This window comes from Capricornis sumatraensis, chromosome 9, assembly GCF_032405125.1.
Source record: "Capricornis sumatraensis isolate serow.1 chromosome 9, serow.2, whole genome shotgun sequence".
NCBI classification, from domain to species: domain Eukaryota; kingdom Metazoa; phylum Chordata; class Mammalia; order Artiodactyla; family Bovidae; genus Capricornis; species Capricornis sumatraensis.
This window is the reverse complement of record NC_091077.1, coordinates 50,187,816-50,203,122: the sequence shown is the minus strand read 5'-3', so window position 1 is coordinate 50,203,122 and position 15,307 is coordinate 50,187,816. Positions and strand designations below refer to the sequence as shown.

The following is a 15,307-nucleotide window of genomic DNA, read 5'->3' as shown; positions in this document are numbered from 1 at the left end:
AAAGTAACATCATCACTGAAAGTTACTTAAAATAATCAAAAATAATGACAGATGTTTTTCCCCTAAAAGACTATTCGTACTAAGAAGAAGTTTTGATCTTGTAAGTTATTTAATGTTACCACTAAGTGAAAAGAACAGATTTTCCAAGTTATGCAGCAATACCAGAGAGCAGGATTAAATGTTTTAAAATTTTTCATTATCTATTTTCACAAGAATTTTCTCTAAACTCAGTGATTCTATATCAGCTATAAATTAAAAAGATCCCTACCAAAAGTGAACATTTATTTTTTCAATAATGAAGACACCTAGAAAACATTAGCTATGTTAAGGAAACTATATTAAGAGAATCCAGGTGTTAAAACTTCTTAAAATCGGTACAATTTATAAATACCACAAATTTTGAAAATCAAAGGGCCTCTAAAGTAACTGTTTCTAAATTTGTTAGAGTACGTGCAGTTTTACAGAGTAAAAGTATCTCTTTACTAGGTAAGATACCTTACTCTTGAATCCAAAGTTTCAAATATTCAAAAATGTTCTTTGGCCAATTTAGATCCATTTATTATCATTATTTATTAACTGTTCAGGAACTATAAGGTAATAACATCTGGACAAAAAAGAATATACAAAAATAGGAACTTTTTCTGATTCAAGTCCTTCTTGATTTCCTTTTGTGTTCCTTTACTGAATTGTTTTCCTGTATGTAAGTGGCAACATTAAGTTACTGCTCAAAGTCAGGATGAAGAGGCTTCCAACAGTGGCTTTTAATTTATGATGACTCCAGTAGCAAAGATTAAGTCCCTTACAATCATTTTCATTTGAGACACTGTAACTAGCTATCTTCCTTGGAATTTATAGAGAACCTATTTGAGAATATTTCTCATACTGTCATTTCTGCAACCAGACATGAAGTAACAAAAAATATTTGGAGTCACCAGAGTTTAATGGATCTTTTCATTAAATCAATTCATACCAGATCTAAACCTTCAAGTTGAATACTGAACAAAAACTAAATTCCATGATATACTAAGTGTATCCAACATATGTGAAAAATAGAAAATGCCAAAATATCTACTAAATACAATTCCCTAACTTTTATGAGTTTGTGGTTCCATGTCTTACATTAAAATTAATCTATGAATGTAAATTTACCATTTGAAGTTATTTTGACATGGATTGAAGAATAAAATATTCCTTGTGTACCTAAACTATTACTTTAGAAGATTTTTGTATTATAGATAGATATACATGTATTTTTAGCTAGAAATCACTCTTAAAAAGATATTTTTCAAAATACTCTAAATTTAAACAATATAAGAAGTCTCTTAATTATCCGAGACAAAAATACTGAGATCTAAACACAGAAAAGGGGTTGATTGGTAAGACTTTTAAAAACAAAATCTCTAATGACTTACATGACTTAGTTTACTCAAAAATCAACTCACTTAAAAATGCATTTAAAGGGATAGATATGAAAAGAAAATGACCCTTCCAGATGTTACTGTGAAGAAAAAACCCTGTAACAGCAACCATCAGATCAGTTTCATGGCAGTAACATGTTCCAATTAAGTACAGCACATCAGGAAAAATGGATGGTCAGATTACAGATCAAGCCAGTGGACTGCTACAATGCTGACTTTAAGTCAACTGCACTGTATTTTGTTTTGGGAAAAAAACAGTGCGAATGACTAGCACTGAAAACATTGAAAGAGAAAGGACAATATATTTAAAAGGGCATTTTGAAAAAGTTCCCATTTTGCCAGATGTGATAATTAAAGCAAAGGAGAATCAGGTTTTTTTTTTTCTTCAAATGAGTATACCAGAAGTCTAAGTCAGAAAAAGAATATGCTTATGAGGAACACAGAGCAGGATACTGCAGTAGGTGATTTTCCCAAGTCTCTAACGGGATAGATGCAATATGGGATAATAAAAAGTGAGTTTTGAAGTATGTTTAAGAAAGTTGTGGAAAAGGAGAAAAAAAATGATGAAAAATTTCAGTTACAGCATGAGAGTTTGTGTTAAAGGGAAATTAAAAAGAAGAATAAACTAATCTAAAATATGAAATATACTGAAACAAACACCAGGGCTCTACATTAACTCTTTCCCTGTAGCCACAGATAAGGAAAAAAAGAGAATTGTTCAAGAATGTATCTTTACTACATACGAATCAGTAATTAAGACAGATGGAGAGCTGATTATCTAGCATCCTGAATGGCAGAGCACATTGACTGCAAAAAAACAGAAAAAATACTTAAAACAATTCAACAAAGCAGACAAAAAAAAAACCTGCTTAAATATACGATTAAGAAGAACATATTGATGCCAAAAACCAACAAGATAATTCCAGTGGATGATAGCTTTGTGGCCAGAAGTAATCTATGCAGATTATATTAATGTAAAGCCCTGGTTTAAAATGCTCAAAAACAATTACCTTCCAAATAAAGTAAGTGTTCTCAAAAGTATAAAAATTCTTGATCAACTCAATGTCATCAGACTACAGATTCAGAGTACAAGATATAGGTAAATACAGAATAGGCACTACAACGTAAAAGAAATTAGAAGTATCTGTTGCATTAACTCACCTTATTAGAATGAACTGGCAAATCACATATAGAGCACAGATGGGGATAACCCTTCGGTAAGAGTCCATGGAAGTCTTCAATATTGCTACTTGGAGGAGCGCCCCTCTTTTTCTCAAAGAGAGATCTCTCTTGTAAGGGGCCAGGACCACGTCCCATTCTCTCATACTCACTGTCAAATTTATGATAGTTATGCGAGGTCTCACCAAAAAAAGAATCATCCCTACACCTTTCTCCATCTCTTAATCTGTCATCTTCATAATCCATTCTGTCATAATAACCAGATTCTTGAGAACGACTTCCATGGTCATAATCAAGCACTGGGTTGAGACTAGGACCACGATCATCAAAACTATCTCTTCTAAAGTGCCTTTTTTCTTCCCAATCGTCCCTAGGTACTCTGTATGGTGGCTCCCGTGTAGCAGATCTGCCATCTCTACCATAACTCAATGTAGGGCCTTCTTCAGTTCTCCTCCTTTTAAGCTGCAGAAGGATTTGGGGCAAATTCTCAGGAGTAATCTTGTCCTCTGGATAACGACTCAGTTCATCTAAGTCTCTAGCAGACAGACCAAAGCTGGCCAAAATGTTACTGGCCTGGTCTGCATCTCCACGGTGTTGAGAAGACAAAGGGAGCGGACCTCTACTTCCAATGTTAAATATAGACTGCAAATTATGGGAAGAAGTACTAGCAGAAGACAGTGCACTATGAGCTCCTTGTTGATTCAATGAAGAACTCATTCCAAGATTCATTAAACTAGCAAGGCGTGCAGTACCCTGGTTCATCCTTCCAAGAGATGCTGGCATACTTAAAGACTGGGTAGCAGCAGCAAGAAGGCCTATTCCTGCTGCAGACAGGTCACGCCCATGACCCTGCGAGTCCCTACCGAGAGATGACTGCTGGAATGACTTGGACATTGTAGAACTATCTCTTGTCTAGTTTATAGATTTAAAAAAAAAAATTTTTTTTTTAAGATGGCCAAAAAGAAAGCTCAACTAGAAAACTAGGTTAACTTTGCTTCAAAAAATGGTAACGCCAAGAAAAAGGATCAATAAGGACTGTAGAATCTTCTTCAAGCTGAGAACCAGCAGACAACTCTGTAGAAAAATAAGCAATTTTAGTCATAAATCCCTTTAAGTAGATGCCGTTTTTTTTTTAGAAAAAAAAAAAAAAAACTTACGCATCATGTTGATTAAAAAAAAACATTTAAGATCTCAAACTTACAAGGAATTACATAACTTAAACAGATTTCAGATGTATGCAGAGCTTGCATATACTTAAAAAGTAGTCTTTCATGCTAAAGTTTAACTATTAAAGGGAATTTCATATGGAATTTAAAAACATTTCAATTGAAGGGTCAGATGTCTGAATATATCAAAATTTCAATAAAAATATAGATGGGTCTCTTCTTTTAGAAGAAAAATACACCCTATAATATGATGCTTAAGTTCCAGAAGACTAAAAACAAAACAGAAAAAAAAAATCAAGGTCAGCAAGTCAAAGATGAATCAGTTGTATTGTTTTAGAAAATGAGACCTATTAACACTATCAGAAAGAACCAAGTAAAATCACAAGTAACGAAGCTTCAGTGTCAAGTACCTAGCATAAGATCTAAGATCAAACACTATAGTTGAGATCTTTATGCAGCAAAATCAAATTGAGGTAAAGACAGATGTGAAGAAAAATAAGTGACTTCCTACAGTTTACAGATTTCTGCACAAATTTAAGCCAAATAATTAACTGCCTTATTCTCCATCCTCTATCAGGCAGTTGCTTACTTCATTTCTAATCTTAAAAGGTAAGGAGAATCAAATATGGTCAGTACAGAAGTAGGAGACTCCCCAAGAACAACCACAAGTACAGGAAGTATAGGTGATTTAAAGAAGTGAAACTCCCCAAGGTAGTAGCTGTGAACATTTCATTTAATGCTCAGAGCTTTAACACCTCTAGAGCTCAAAACAGGTGAAAATGAAAACGAGATCTTGCTTACATAGATTTCTGTAAACACAGATTCTTTCACAAGAATAGCCCCATCATCCAGAAAATTTAAATTGTGAATACAATCCCTCAAGATGTGATTCCTCAAAGATGTGATAGTAACGAAATTACCTTCATTTTTATTTTACCTCAAAAATTTTTATATAAGAATTCACAAAGCATTTACGAATGACCTCATAAAGTATTAAATGATGTACATAACTGTCCCTGGTGAAACAATTTTATAATCACAATTACACACAGAGGTTTAATAAGTCTTAAATTGTTTGCTACATAATTCTACTATGTAGAGACGCTGCTCAGTTAACTCATAAGTTTGATCACCCATATACCTAAACACTTAGTTTAAAATAGAAAACTTTATCAACATAAAAACCAGGCAATATTTAATAGTTACAAGTCAATTATGGGACCAATTCCACCAATGACAGATTAAGGAAACACTGGACGAAAACAGTGGTAGAAGAAGTATAAAAAAAAAGTTGCAGGCAAGACTTAAGTTAGATTTTACAAAAAAGATGTAACAAAGTTAAAAAGACATAGAAATGCTATCAGAGGTGACTGGAATTACAGATGTTTTTGCACACCAAGAAAGATGAACTTGAGAAAAGACACCAAAGAAACTAGTTCCAGATGAGATCCATTATGTAAACTACTTAGACCTTAAGATTAATAAAATAAAGACAAGAGTAAGTAAACATCATTGGATGAAAGTTTCTCTGATACGACTTTTAAATACCATACAGAATGGCTGTTAGAATACTACTGAAACATTTGTAGTACCCTCTTATGTTTTCATACATTGTTAAAAAAAAAAAACTCAAAAAACCATTATGAGGGTTTTTTTGAAATCAATTTCAAAGTATCTAAGTTACTATTAATTGCAGCTTTGCCCTTCATTTGGGAGTCAAAGCTTCGTACACCGAAAAGCCAGCCTTTCAAAAGAACTATTCTTTCCCTTTAGGGAAATTATACTATGGCATTATGACCATGTGTAAATTTTTAACATTGATATTTTAAGGAAATGACTATTGAATTACAGAGATCTCAATTACTTTTCTTTGCAACATATATGAATGGTGGAGCTGCAAAAAGGAAAGGTTAAGAGAAGTAAAGATAAAAGGTGATAACCTTAAGACAAAACAGAAAATGGATGTCAGAAAACTAAGAAAAAGAGAAAGACAACCATGTAAATCCCATGACAACTTGTAATTTAAGAATAACTTTCATATTTTTGTGAGTCAGATTCAACTTCAGTCCCACACAAAGACATGAGAGTAGCAGTACTGAAAAAGAACTTAAGTCAAACTTCTGAATCTAACAAATTTCTTAAAAATTTTCTATTAGAACAAAGAAATTAAGAGAAATCCGACAAGATACCACTGATGTAAGAACATTTATGAAAAAGTTCCTTTAGTATCTTATCTTTGGTCAATGAACATAAGATGCACGAGGCACTTTAAAGGCTCTAAGTGAGAACTACTGCCTATGAAACCATCACAATACTGAAAGGTTTACCAAGTTACTAAAGTGCTTTTTTAAAAAAAAAAAAAAAAGATTAGCCTCTTTTACTGCACGTTTTTTCTCCATAAAGCTACGTTTTCAGAGGCTAATAAAGTTTGAAAATAGTTCCTTTGAGATAACTCATCTAAAATGTAATGTTAAAACCCGATTTACTCATTTAACTTTATACAATATAGAATCTTTCACTTCCAAAAAAAAAAGTGCCTCCACCCTGCCCCATCAGAAAACATTAGAAAAGAAACAACTAAGTAGGCTTCACAAATGCCATTTAACTATACTCTGATATTCAAATTCTCAATGAACAAAGTTCATGATATAAATTCTATTAAAGATGTTAGCTTCACATTCAACATCTGAACAAATATGTATGGTTAAGAAATAAGCTTCAGTTAATAATATTCAACCCCCACATTCCATAAATCTGATACCCTTTATTTTCTTCAATAATTAGAAGAAATGGAATACTAAAACATTTTAGAAAACAAATGAAAGCTAAACTAAACACACACAAAGTTAACGGAGAACACAGTGTTCTGTATCCAGATTTCCTGATTTCAGAGGGTTAGTTAGCAGGAAGTAAAATGAGCATAAGCATACTTTAGTTCTTTAAAACATGACATAGAAGAAACCTTCAGCATCTGAACTTAAAAACACTATGTTTTAAAGGTATCTACTACCACCATATGGATCTTTATACTTTTTGACTGTGTGAAATAAATCACTTTTTAGAAACAACCGATTTTAAGATAGTATAATCATAAAGGCATGTAGAGATACGTAGGAAAGAAATAGCCACACGTTGACATAATAACCTTTTAACCTCACATAAAAATTTAACATACAACAGCTAGAAAACAGCTTCTGAATTGTAACACAAGTGGGTCAAAGAAATTTTGAGATTTTCCCATCTCTATCAAGGTCAAACACCTTTGTGATTTAACTTGTTCATGCGAAAATATGCCAAATATACACAGCAACCAACAATACAAATACATTAAAAATGTCCTAATCATGTCACCAACAGATGGCAGGGATAGTTCACTAATTTAAAGAAGTACTTGACTAATCAATCTCCAACTGAAGTACAGGGTATTTCAACTGAAGTAAATATTCCTTAAATTTCTCACTTATTAACCTTATAATGGCTTGATAAATAACTTCAACATAGCTTCCATTTTAGAGATTAAATAAGCTTTCATCTTAATGTTAGTTTACATCACTATATCTTTTTCTACTATATTTTATAACTTGTATTTCATTTAAGGGTTTTTTTTTTTTTAAAAACAAGTATAACTGATTTATAATACTATGTGAGCTTCACATGTACAACATAGGATTCAGTATTTTTGCACAGTACACTCCATTGTAAAATAATGCAAGATAACAGCTATTATTTCCTGTTGCTTATCCAGCTCTATTAACTTTGTATACACCAATGTGCCACACCACACAACAAAGAAAAACTATAAAGTGCAGTACCCAAGAAGACTGAAAAAAAGGAATATTCTGAAGTGTTTTAAAACTACTGGTGTCAATTCATATGTATTACTGATCTGGATTAAACTTCTAACCCACTTCTTAATCCTTAGGTTAACAGCAGATTCAGTTGCTAAAAAATCTTCATGGTAATCCATAGAAAAGATTCCTATTATTCAGACTTGAAACATTTTTCTTCTAAGTTTTTTCCCTCGTGACTTTAAGTAAATTCATACTACAGGAAAAAAAGTTACTCCATTTAACTGACATTTTGACTCTTGATCTGACCTGACACTACTTGGCTAACTCTCCTCTCAATTTAAAAGCAAATCTGTGGTTTTCCTCAAGGCACCATTCTGCACCCTTATGATATTCCCCTCTGCTTCATGATCTGCTCTCTTGGCTTCTGCAAACATTTGTACAACTCTTTGATATAAATTGAGATTTTTTTTTTTTAAAGAGCCCAAATGCCTGGATTTGAAAACCAGCTCTTCTGCAGAATAGCTGCATGAACCTGGGCAAATTACTTAACATCTGGGTTTATTCCCTCATATGTAAAATGGGAATAAAAATAACATCCATTTCACAGGGCCTGGCATATTGTAAGCACCACAGTGATCATCTACTGTATGCACTCTGATCCTCACAACCAATGAGAAAACAAACTAGAAGTAAAAGGACTGACCTAGAGACATAAACACCTTTCACTTTGTACTGGACTATTTCATGTATCAACTTATAATGTCTCATCCAATTCTATTCGAAGCCAGATTTAAAATCTGAAGGTTGTTATTAAGTCAGAAGTCAGCTTTAAAAGACTACAAACCTAAAACATCACTCCTCATTCTACTCTATTCAAAAACACACTATTCCCTTTTTCAATGGCCTTCATATTGGTTGCATCCTACCTCTCTAAACCTATTTTGTGGCATATGCCAACACCTTAAGAAAAAGTTTATCTTATGAGCCATTATACAGACTGCTTAGTACTTGTTCAAACGTAATTATTAGCTAGTATGTGTCTCTCCTTTCCTCATTTAATACTAGCAATTCTCTTAAGGTCCAACACGCCCCTCGGCCCCCGGCCTTCACATCATGTGTTTTACAAATCAGTGTATATAAATGCCAAAGGTCAGAAACAACATCAATAAAACCTTACATACCTATTTCCAATGATTCTTCCTTCCCTTATGGAGTCTCTTGTTTTTAAGTCCTACCACTTAACAGATATGTATCTTTTCAGTGTTAATTTTACTTTTCTTAATTTTACACAAATTGGCTGGATATATATATATATTGCTCTTGTTTAAAACTAATTTACACATGAATTAAAACTACATTTTCACTGTTATATAGATACCATTATGATATACATACTTATCTTTCAGAAGATGAACATTTAGACTGTTTCTAATTTCCTGTCATTACCAAGAACGCTGTTATGAGTATTTCTTGGTCTCCTGATGCTTCAGTATAAAATTCCCTCCTCCACTGTGGTTCTCAAGGATATCATAACCCACACAAGGATACATAGTTAAGCATTAAAATTGTTCTGTTGCTTCACACCTTTTCACAGCAAGAATGTTTTAAGCACAAATGTTTGTATTTCTTTGCTATTACTGTTCCTTTCCCAACTACTGTGTGAGTCAGGTGTTCAAACACTTTCACACATGCTATAAAAGCTCTTCTCCTATCGGTGACTGTACCAGAGAGAGATATTTAATATCCTAGTAATTTCCGAAGGGGAAAAAAACGTACAGATCACCTTTAAAGACCAGAAAATTATCTATTTCATTAACAACCAATGATACTACAAATCAATGGATCTTCCCTGTAGCTCAGACAGTAAAGAATCTGTAGCAATGCAGGAGACCTGGGTTCAATCCTTGGGTTGGAAAGATCCCCTGGAGAAGGTAATGGCAATCCACTCCAGTATTCTTGCCTGGAGAATCCCATGGACAGAAGATTCTGTAGCCCACAGAGGCGGGCTACAGTCCATGGGGCTGCCAAGAGTTGGACATGACTGAGTGACCAACACTAAGTTCAGTTCAGTTTCTCAGTCGTGTCCGACTCTTTGTGACCCCATGAATCGCAGCACGCCAGGCCTCCCTGTCCATCACCAACTCCCGGAGTTCACTCAGAAATCAAAGATCCTACTGAGATTCTATTATCAACAGACTCCTTTCCAACTTCCATTTACTGCTTACCATGACACCTATAGACATTTTCCTTCTCTTTGCTCTTCTTATCCAGCAGCTATTCCAATGGCAACAGCTTGGAAGACCTATGATCCCACCCCCCACCATGGCAATCCTCTGTTCTATTAACCTGTTTCTGCCTTGGACAGGCACCAATAACCACAGGCTATTGGTACTCTATAAACGAAAAGCAGAGATTTATCAATTAAAAAACTTTCCAGAAAAAGAGCAAGTTTTTATATTAATTAGTCTTAAGTTCTGGAATAATTTTTTAAAATCAAAATTTTAAAATAATTCTTAAAATTTTAAAATAAAAAATTTACACCTGTTTTAATCGCTACTTCATATCAATTTTCAGAAACTCCTGAGCCTTTTTTAGACAAACATTAGGGTTTGACCTACAACTGGGAAAATCAATCACATGGAGGTTGCAACACATCGAAGATACTGCATCCATTCAGACCTGCCACCTAATAAATTATATTCGGGTCAGGAGAGAGAACACAGCATTTCATCATGTAACTTCTATTGTAGCTTATAATCAATATGATCTGCAACAAACCAAAAGCTCAAGTACTTCAGAGGACTTCATATTCAGTTTTCTCAATCCACTGAGCTTCTATGCTCTACCTTTTACTATCCACTAAAACAGTTTCTCTATTTAAAAACCTTTTATCAAACATTTCAGAACCCTTAACCTAATGCTCCAACGAAAAGACCAACTACATAGTTACGAATTTTAAATTAAAGCAATTTCATGGATAGTGTTAACCTTGGAAAAACCGCATATATTAAAAAAATGCAAAACTACACTGTCCACAACCCTTCCACCTCACTAACCATGCATTTGGTAATGTCCACCCCAAACCTTCAGTCAGGTATACTGAGACCCTACTGCCACAGTGTGGGACAATTTTAATGCAATTCTAACTGAAAGAAATATAAAAACAAAACATGGACTTTTAACTAGAAGATTTGCTAAGAACACCACTTAACAAACCATTGTCCAATTATTTGATTTCGATCATTTATAAACAGCTAATGGCTGCAGTTCATATCTTAATTAGTCCTATCAATATTAATTTTATGTGAGAATGCCTTCAGATTCCTATGTGCCTACACATAACAACAAGAATACCTTACACAAGCACTTCTTTTTGTCACATTTGAAAACTGCACTTCAGATTTCAAGAAGCTGGCTCATTTTCATCTCAATTCCCCTTAAACAGAGGTGAGATCCTAAAAAAACAAGGTATCTTTTCAGCAGTTCTACTGCTGCCGTTGCTAAGTCATTTCAGTCGTGTTCGACTCTGTACGACCCCAGAGAATGCAGCCCACCAGGCTCCCCCGTCCCTGGGATTCTCCAGGCAAGAACACTGGAGTGGGTTGTCGTTTCCTTCTCCAAAGCATGAAAGTGAAAAGTGAAAGTGAAGTCGCTCAGTCGTGTCCGACCCTCAGCGACCCCAAGGACTGCAGCCCACCAGGCTCCTCCATCCATGGGAGTTTCCAGGCAAGAATACTGGAGTGGGTTGCCATATCCTTCTCAGCAGTTCTAGCATTTACAAAAAATGTTTCACTTTCTCATTACAAAAGTAAGTGTAACGTCTTGTGGAAATTTCAAGGGGGAAAAAAAAAAAAGAAGGAAATACAACTGATCTATAAACCCGACACTCAGGGATATTTTTTACGCTAATTTACATGTTCCTTCAAAAAAACATAAGTCATCAAATTTGGTATCAGCAGAGTTTTATTACTTTCTCCCCAATTAGTACTATATTCCACTATAATTTTCCCATCATTACTCTATAAATACTTCTAAATAGCTGTACAGATTATCACTTGACGGCCACACTATAATTATCAGATCTCCAAATGTTGAATCCTTTGGATTTTTAATATGCTTAGTAACCAACATTAACATTTATGTACACATACATTTGACACACTTCCCTTATTTACGAGATAAATTCCTATAAGCGTAGTTCTTCCATTTTAAGCCTATCTATTGTAACATGCAGAGCCTGAATCAAGTATCTAATCAAAATGTAAGCGTTCTAAACACACTGGCTTCATTGCCATTGGTTACCTACATAACAAGCACTTCCTTGGACTTCAATTCTTTCTATAAAATTGGGAATTTGAGCTACTTGTTATTTCTAAAATCATGGAAGATTTTTTTCTTTGCATTCTTCAGTTGTTAAAATGTCTTATATATCACTAACGTAACAATATTTGGGGTTTACATTTCCCTAAAAGCATTAGTAAAATTAGTATGTTTAAAGTCTTCTTTAACATACAGAATGTTTAGGTCAAGGGTAGTTAAATACTTTCGAATTAATTAGTTCAAAATGTTACATAAAAGCAACTCCACTTACACACAGCTAAGAAAAGAGATCCGAATTCTTGATTTCCAAAACAATATGTCGCTAGATTCCGAAGATCGAGTCGTTTAGTTTTTAAAAGGTAATTTTGAACACGTATGAAAATAGCCTGAAATATAGTTTTTGCCCGCAGAGTACAACTATTTAAATTTACCTGGGAGAAAATTGTTTCGTCGAATATCTAAAAATCTTAAACTAAGCTCTGTTCAACGCGCAGAAAGCAGCATCAAGGCAAAATCTCATCACTACGGCCTGGTAAATCAACAACTCGCACACTTTACAGCGCTCGTGAAAGACTAGAATTCTGGAATCGCCATAACCGTTCTAGAAATATCTGGCTGGAAAACTGTAACTGATCCAATAGGACTATTACACAGAATAGCGCCACAGAGCAGGATAAATACCTAGGAGATACTACTCCACTGTATATGGGAAAAGTCTTTGTATAACACAGAACGTGGCACAGCGCCGGCAACGAAAAGAACAACGAAGCCGCGACTACACCAGGCTACTATAAACCCTTTGTCTGGAAACCGGAAGGTCCCCACACCACACCATCCTCTCTACAGACTGATAGTATTTTAATATAGAGGAAAAGGAATGTGAGGTGACTCTCTAAACAAGAGCAAATCTCCTTCGCAGCGTACTGCAGAAGGCTTTATCCACGACGCAACACGATGAACAAGCGTTAACGTTTCATTTTTCGGCCATTTTTACGCGATGGCGGGGGGAGGGGGGAATTGTTTCTGAGGCCCGGCTAAAATCGCGCGCGCCTGTGTGTGGGCGGGGGACAGGGGAGTATTAGGGGGCGCTATGAAACGATGGGCGAGTAAAGGAGCGAAGGCCGCGACACCAAGAAACACTGCTCAAACGGCTAAGCTTTTCGGAATCTACGAAATCCTCCATTTTGGGGAACGTTTTCAGGCGCAAAGTGGGGGGGAAGCAAATATATCTGGGGCTGATGTTAGCTTAACTATCGTCCCCAAACGGCAGGCCACCCTCCTCATGGTTAGTCGGTCCCTCAGGCCTCGAGCGCTCCTCCCTTTCCCTCAGAGCGGCAGCCCGCGTGTAACGGGCTCGTCGTCCCGCCCCCGCCCACAGCCAGCCCGGAACGCAGGAAGCTCGGCTGATCAGCTGCCCTCGGCGCGCCCCGACTCTGCCTCCGCACCCTGGGCCCTCGGCTAGCCGCGTGTCTCCCTCCGGGACCGCTCACCTCCGCCACCCGAGAAGGCTGGTTGCGCCGCCACTGAGCTCCTAACATGGCGGCCGCCGATCAGGCGGCTCACATACGCAGCGCGGAGGTAGGCAGAGCAGGCGAGCGGGAGCGAGCAAGAAAGGCGCGCCGCCGGCTCCCCGCGGCCCCTGTTGCCGTCGCTGCCTCCTCCCGGCGGACGCGGAGAGCCCCCGGCCACCCCACCCCGATTCTTACCCGCTTCACGCCTACCTTGAAGAAAGGAAGAGGGAAAACGAGAGGTACCTCTCTCCAAGCGAGCGGGACGCGATGGCTCCCACAATCCCCCGCAGCAACGGCGCTGGTAAGAGGTGGCAGCAGAGGCAGCAGCCCAAGAACAAACCCACTCTCGCGAGAACTCGTCCCAACCCACCTCGGGTCCCATTTCTGCGCGCTCCAGGCCCCTCCCCCGGCCCGGCGCGCGCACGCCGCTCGCACCCTCAGGGGCGATCGTTGTTCTCTGATCTTGGAGCTCGCCTATGGGCGGGAAATGGAGAGCCATAGCTGATAGAGTTCGAGTCCCACTCCCCACAAAGAATTTTTTTCCCCGACTCTTCCATATTGCTTGGTGCAGAATTTAAATAAGGTATGCGTTAGAAGTGCGTCGCAGGATTCCCTGGCTTCGACCCTCTCTGGTATTCTCTGATAAACTGCGGAGAAGTGGCAGTTCGGGGCAGAAAGTGGAGACACACTATTGAGTGGTTTTAATTTCAGAAATTTTATGCAGGTCATTGAGGAAGATAGCGAAAACTCATTCCACTGAAAAGACCGCCGCCGCCATTTGGTGAAATGGAATTTGAATATAGAACACTCTTCAAGTACCCCATGAGCAAACAAATACAGCACAAGTGAAAATCCTGAGAAATTGTATAGATAAGGATGGAGAAAAGGGTCACTTCCCTGGGGTTTGAATTTTAAATGCAGAGGGACAGGCAGGCACCTGACGTCTGAGGTAAGTTAGTGAATACAAGTCAGATGAATAGCCTTCAAAAATTTTAAATCTTGAGTATGCTGAACCATTCTGGGTCCACTGTGAAGACAGTGGACGGGGCAAAAATGAACAGCAGACCTGTATAAAATTTTCGAAATCATTTAGGACAAAAAGCAAGACTTGCTTGGATATGGAAGATGGAGAAGTATCATGTAAGAATGACAACTGTTTAGCAGTGCTATTGAGAATGGGAGGTGGGGGCAGTACGGCTTCAGTTTGGCATCAGCTTTAAAGGAATTATATTTATTGACCTTGATCTCAGGAGAAAAGGGTGTGGGTTAGTGACAAATTCGAATTTATATAAATGAAGGAGAGTTAAGAGATGAACTGGAGATAAAGAGAGAAACCTTAGGTAAACCTACAGTAAAAAGAGAAACCTTAGGACCAAGCCTTGAGAAACTAATCTGGTAGTTAAATGGTAAGAGACCATGTTGATAGGGAAAAAAAGTAGAGGGGAAGGCACAGATATTGTACTGCCTTGACAGCCAAAGTACTCAAAGGACTAAAGGATCAACAGGGTCTAATGCTACCAAGAGGTCAAGCCTAGGACTAAAAACATCTACAAAAGATTTGGCAACAGGGACTTCCAGTTCAGTGGGAGAGGATGTCAGATGGGAGGTGCTTAGTATATGAAAAGTGTAAAACAAACTACCAAATGCAGAATAACTGGCTATGATGAGAAGAAAGCAGGGTTGGGCAAGATCTGATTTACTACAGAATTTGGGGCCATTAAAATGCAGAAGAGTTATATTAGGAAAGGATTGGTTGGCAAAGGCAGTAAGAGAAGGAAAGATTCATATTGGACATTACTCAAAGGATGAGATCTAGAGACATCCCTTTCCTGTAATAGGTACGGAGAGGATGGTGCTATATTTTCATTAGGAATTAGTCAGGTGACTTAAGTTTTCTGTGACTAAGCCATCTATGGAAAGGG

At 37.0% G+C, this 15,307-nt stretch overlaps 1 protein-coding gene across 5 annotated transcripts in view; it reads right to left on the bottom strand.

Moving 5' to 3' along the window:
* Positions 1-15,307, bottom strand: part of MATR3 (matrin 3) — a 38,845-nt gene that overhangs the window by 12,979 nt on the left and 10,559 nt on the right. For 2 of the 5 annotated variants that reach the window (XM_068980540.1, XM_068980543.1), the window contains exons 1-2: positions 13,596-13,664; positions 2,580-3,671 (exon numbers count right to left, since the gene is read on the bottom strand). The exons of 1 other annotated variant lie outside the window; for it this stretch is intronic. In XM_068980540.1, the coding sequence (XP_068836641.1) occupies positions 2,580-3,491 (912 nt within the window). In that variant the 5' untranslated portion in view covers positions 3,492-3,671; positions 13,596-13,664. Of the gene's footprint in view, positions 1-2,579; positions 3,672-13,595; positions 13,665-15,307 lie in introns of those variants that run through there. 2 more of the 5 variants (XM_068980542.1, XM_068980545.1) reach the window with 2 other exon arrangements.